Consider the following 5,810-nt stretch of genomic DNA (forward strand, 5'->3'; position numbering starts at 1 on the left):
TCAGTTTCTGATGCTTTTACACAACTGTATTTGGCTTCATTGTCCATTACCTTCTTAAAGCTGTGTGGCAGTTAGTATTTATCACTTATTATCAATTAAGAGTCTGTAATGCTGCAGAAAAACAAAGTCCCCTCTGGTGGCCGTGGATTCTTCCCGGTCCAGAGAGGAGCCTTCTTCCGAAAGCTTCCTGGTGGGGCTGATAATGAGTCGCCTCTCCCCCCCCCCTCCACCCCCTCCCCAGCAAAAAAGCTGGCTTCAAAAATTAGTGGGATACCTGCTGGTTCCTGTCCTCTAAAAATTGAATTTCGATCTGGGTTTCTCCAGCCCAGGCAGGGGGCCAAACACAACGAGGTCAGGAAGCCCCGATGAATTAATTTCTCTGCACGGCAGAGCAGCAGCAGCAGCAGCAGCAGCCCCATGGCAGAGGTGCGACTGGCATGGGGGGCAGGAGGGGCAGTTTGCACCTATGCCCAGGACAGGGGAGGGTGGGTGTGCTTGGAGCACTGCCTGTCTGGCTGCTGTGAACTCATTTGAGCACTTCAGGAGACTTTTAAGTCCTGGAAAGGGGACCCTCGCTGAGCCGCCTGTCAATATTATTGGTTGCAGCTCCCCATTCCCAATTACACGTTATATTTGGAAATGAGCTGAGAGGACGGTTCAGCACGACTCGATCTCTCCAGTCCTCGCCCCGTCAGAAACTAGGTTCAACGGTTGGGAGAGTTGCAAGGCGCCTCTTTGGTTCGGCTGTCCCATAAAGCAAGCAGGATCCTGGAGCGAGGGAACCATGTCCGGCTCCTCCAACATGGCGGCCATGAAGAAGGTGGTGCAGCAGCTGCGCCTGGAGGCCAGAGTGAGACGCATGAAGGTTTCACAAGCTGCAGCTGACTTGAAGCAGTTTTGCCTGCAGAACACGCATCACGATCCCCTACGAACAGGAGTTTCTTCAAGTACAAATCCATTGAGGCCACAGAATGTCTGTTCATTTCTCTAACTTTGTGACCTACAATCTGTTGTGGGTCTGGTGAATATGGAAGTGAAGGAGAGGGACCTGGAATCTGTACAGAAACTTTGTGTTAAATGTGCCAACTTAGAAGTAGTAATACTGCTGCTGTGGTCAAACGTCTTGCAATGTACCTCTCTAAACTTGTATGCTAGTTGCAATAACTTCTGTTATCATGATGGAATCAATTTTATATTCAAGCAATAAAAAGTTGATGGAAGAAAGAAAGAAAGAAAGAAAGAAAGAAAGAAAGAAAGAAAGAAAGAGAAATTAGGTTCGAGCAAGAGGAACACAGGAAGCCTTACATGGAGCCGGGCTGCTGGTATGTCTTGCTCAGTATTCTCCTCACAGGCTGCCAGCAGCGACCAGCCAGCTACTGAGGGCTCCTAGCCAGGATGGCCATGAAGCAAAGATCACCCGTGTCGTAGCAATGATTCTCCAACATCAACTTCGTTGGACTGGTCTTGTTGTGCGGAGGCCTGATTATCATCTTCCAAAGCAGCTACTCTATTCCCAACTCAAGATTGGAAAGCAAAATATCGGTGGAAAACAAAAGAGGTTTAAAGACTCTCTCAAGGCAAATCTTTAAAAATGAAGTATAAACACTGACAATTGGGAAACACTGACATGCAAGCGCTCCAGTTGGAGAACAGCCTATTCTAAAAGTGTCATGAGCTTTGAAGACACTCGAACTCAGGATGCAAGGGAGACATGTGCTAAGAGGAAGGCACACTTGGCAAATCCACACCATGATCAGCTCCCATCCAGAAACCAATGTCCCCACTTTGGAAGGACGTGTGGGTCCAGAATTGGCCTCCACAGTCACTTACGGACTCACTGTTAAAACTGTGTTTATGGGAGACCATCTTACTTGGCTACGAGGGATCGCAGAAGAAGGAGGAGGAGGAGGAGGAGGAGGAGGAGGAGCTCTTCTTTCACAGTTGGAGGCAGAGATGCTTCTGAGTCCCAACTTCTGGAGACCCCAGGAGGGCAGGGGGCTGCGCTGCTGCTTTGCTCAGGCCTTCTGCACTTCCCATGGCGGCATCGGGTAAGGCATGGTGAAGAGATGGTGCTGGATTAGATGGGGCCCCTTTGGCCTGATCCAGCTGCAGGACTCTTCTGTTCTGCCCTGGTTAGAGCCTGGTGCTGATAACGCCAAGGTTGCAGGTTCGATTCCCCTTCCAACTCTACAATTCTGTGGTTCTATGTCACTGGGAATGCAAGCCCATACGACAAAGGCATCCTTTGTTCATAGGGCTGTGTAGCGCACATTTAATCTCTCTAGGGTCCAAAGGCTGCTCTGGTGGCCGTGCGCAATGCTCTGCCGCTGTGGAAGAGGCAAGGCTGAGTATGCTTGCATTGTGCTCAGAGTGAGGTGGAGACATCCAGCAACTGGGGTGGCTTTAAAAGAGGCTTAGACACATTTGTGGAGGAGGCAGCTATCAGTGGCAAGCAGGCTTCTGAATCCAATGTTTGGAAACCACAGGAGAGGAGTGTTGCTCCTGCTCTCTGATCTTGCTTTCAGGTTGTTCCCTGTGAGAACAGGATGCTGGCCTAGATGGGCCATTGGCCGGATCCAGCATTTCCCTTTGGAGGGAAAGCTCTTGCTGTGGTGGTGATCTGGGATCATAGGGGTCTTCCTGGGGTCTTCTGATGGCCTCCTCACCAGCCAGCTGCTCTCCCTGTGTCCAGAGGGGGCTGCAGCCGGGGGTCCTGGAAGGCTAAGCTGGCCAGGGAGCCCTGCCAGGGCCCTACTGGACGTTCGCTGTGATGCCAAGAATGCCCAGTGCCTCCCGGCCGACTGGGCACTCCCTCCCTGGCCCTCAGACAAGCTCTGCAGAGGCCTGAGCAGGGCAGGCTGGGCTCCACAGATTTCTTGCTAGACCAGCATCCTGCACCCCCATTGCCAATGCAAGAGGGCAGCCTCCCCAGCCTTCATCCCATCAGCCAGCAGACAGGAAAGGCCTGGTCGAAAGCAGCCAGAGGAAGCAGGGAAGCCACAGCCAGCCCCAACCGCCTGCGAGGCATTGCAAAATAAAAGTGTCACATGAAGGCTGAGGAAGCGCTTGGGGAGGCGGCAGAGGGAGAGTCAGAGTCAGAACATATTCTCCATGATGGGTTTGACTTCATTGCATCAGCAGCTCCGTCTCTCTCCTGCCGGCGGATGGATTTGCCCATTCTTCTCTCTGGCTGCACCTCTGACACCCACAGATCCATCTTGCGCAGCAGAGCATGCGTGTGTGGCGCCAGTGAGCACAAGCAGGGAACTCTGCACACATTGCTGCCTCCTGGCGCACATCACTCAAGCAAGGGGGGATGTGAAATGTCTGGCGGGGGGGGGAGCAGGATGAAGCCTGGGCAGACCAGCCATTCAGCCCCTGCAGGGAGCATAAGGGGAGGGGCTGCTAGCCAGGCCAGGGCTGCTCACAGCCCCACACCATCCTGCCTTAGCCAGTAAACTCCCTATGGCTGGCCATCCTTCCCTTCTGAAGGGGCCCAGGAACTACGGATACGGCACCTTGGTGGCCACAGGAACAAGCCCCCCCCTGCACCTGAGCACATCACCCCTCCTGCAGCCACCCCTCTCTCCCGTTGCTGGCCCCCCCATGCCTGATGCAGTTGCTGCTAGTGGGGGGGGGCTCAGCATCCTGGGGGAGTGGCTGAGGAGGAGGAGGCCCTTCCTGCTTGGGGCAGTCAGGGAGCAGCAGGGCACCAAGGGGCAGACCTTTGCTCTGTTCCTTTGCTCCTGTTAACGGAAAAATCCGAGGGCTCCCTTGGACAAAAACAAAGACACCAACCAGGATTACTTGGAGCAAAACAGCAGCCTGTAGGCTTGGCCTTTATTGATCTGTTGCAACAGGGTGCTCCCCTCACCCGCAGGAGAGAGGAGGGACCCAGAACAATGGTGTGCAAGGCCTTATAAAGACTTTTGAAATTGCCACCCTGTAGATCAAGCCCACCCCAAGAAACATCATACATACATCACAGAAGGGGTGTAACCTAAGACCACCCCTCAGATATATCACACCTACATCACAGAAATTTTAATATTGTTTTTCTCCTTTTTTGTTGATCTCCTGTCTGGCAGGTTCCTTGATTGGATTTCCTGGGTAGCCTGGCCAGTCTTTTGTAATGATAAATACTTTGTTCCTGGGCCAGGTCACAGGCTCACCCTATTCAAACACAGACATACCCTTAAGACAGGATTTGTGAAGGAAAAGACAATGGGGAGGCTTTTCCAGTTTGACCTTGCAGAGAAAAGATTTGGTCAGTTTAGGAATCAAAATGGTTCCAGGTTGGCCTTCCTGTGCTCATCTATGTATGTGCTTGGTTGGTACACTTATGAACATTACCATATATCTAAGACCTCAAAATTCCTGTCACACTCCCTCCGTCACTCTCTGGCAAAGGAACCTTTTGGCATGTAGCTCCAGCAGGACTAAGACATCGTCGCTCTCTGGACTTCCTCTCTGTTTGCAGGAAGCCCCACAGTTCATAGAACTGCAGAGCTGGAAGAGACTCCAAGGGTCCCCTCGGCCACCCCCCTGCGCACAAGGACCAGACCCTGTCCTCAGGAGCCCAGGGAAGGCCCTCTAGGTGCAGGATCTGGCCCAGCCAGGTGCTAAAGGAAAACCACCAGGGCAGGCTCCTCTGTGGGCAGCCAGGTGCTGAGGGAGGCCAAAGGAAGGCCAGGGGAAGGAGGGGGGTGCCTGCCTGGGGGGGGGGGCAGACCCCTTTCCCCATCTGAGGAAGCGCCTGTTCTGCCTGACGTGGGCTGGTGACAGAGGCTGCTCCCTGCCTGCTCCTGCCTCCTTCAGCCTGCCCTGCTCTGGCTCTCCCTCTGGGGCCAGGCTATATTTAGCTCCCTGCTTGGCCGGCTGCGCTGGTGCTGAGGAAGACCGGGGAGGCCTCCTTGTCACGCGCCTGGCCTGGCTCCATGCACACAGGGCGCATGGCTGGTGGCGCTTCCCCTCCACCCACGCTGCCCACAAGGGCTCTCCTGGCGCACTCCAGGCTTGCAAGAGCTTTCCCCCACCCCAATTCCAGCTCTCTGCTCAGCTAGGAGGCCTTTCCAGTGTTAAAACGGGGGGGGGGGAGTTAAACGACTCCCCCAAAAAACCAGGTCCCCACCCTAGCCTCAACTAAGACCCGGACAATGACCATTGACACAGGCACCATAGATACGCAACAGCAAAGAGGCTCAGAAAAGCCGTCTATAAAATTGTAGCAATAAGCAGCTACCAAGTACTGTTTCCTCTGACTATCCAATATGGAGAACTGTAGAAACTTCACAAATAATCTCCAGAATTCAACGGTTTGACCGATTTCCTTGGTTCCTCTGGAAGAGGGGAAGCCAGGTCTGTGCTGCCTCCCTAATCCCTTAAGCGTAAGGTCACGTTCTCCTTCCCCTCCACAAGGTGGGAACTTAGCCACACAACAGGAGGCAGGAGGCAGTCAAGGGCAGCCCCTACCCCAGACGGAAAGGAAACCCATCGGGATGGTGGATTCAATCCTGATGCTTTCAAGGGAGAAGTGCAGGGGATGTGTAAATACTGCCATTGTTCTTTGGGGAAGAGGGTGGTTAAAAGGCATCAGGAACTGGGGTGATTGGCAGGGGTGGGTGACAGTTTCATGTTCCTTCATGCCAAACACTCCCACTTTGTGACATATTTGTGACATATTGATGCTGCTGTTGGAAATGTATTACGGGGAAAGGGGAGGAAGTCTTAAAAGTTCGTGCCACCCCATGCTGGGGGTTCCTCCTTGTCTTGTGTTTGCACCTTGATCAGGTCTACTGACTGCTGTTTTG

At 53.3% G+C, this 5,810-nt stretch overlaps 1 protein-coding gene across 1 annotated transcript; it reads left to right on the forward strand.

The window, feature by feature from the left end:
• The first annotated feature begins 706 nt into the window (after positions 1–706).
• LOC310707445 (guanine nucleotide-binding protein G(I)/G(S)/G(O) subunit gamma-5-like) lies at positions 707–1,296 on the forward strand. The gene has a single exon (XM_083504655.1). It carries the CDS (start codon positions 785–787, stop codon positions 989–991), a length of 207 nt encoding a protein of 68 aa, XP_083360781.1. The 5' UTR covers positions 707–784; the 3' UTR covers positions 992–1,296.
• The last annotated feature ends 4,514 nt before the right edge of the window (positions 1,297–5,810 follow it).

This window comes from Podarcis liolepis, assembly GCF_965112155.1.
Source record: "Podarcis liolepis genome assembly, chromosome: 5".
Lineage (NCBI taxonomy): Eukaryota > Metazoa > Chordata > Lepidosauria > Squamata > Lacertidae > Podarcis > Podarcis liolepis.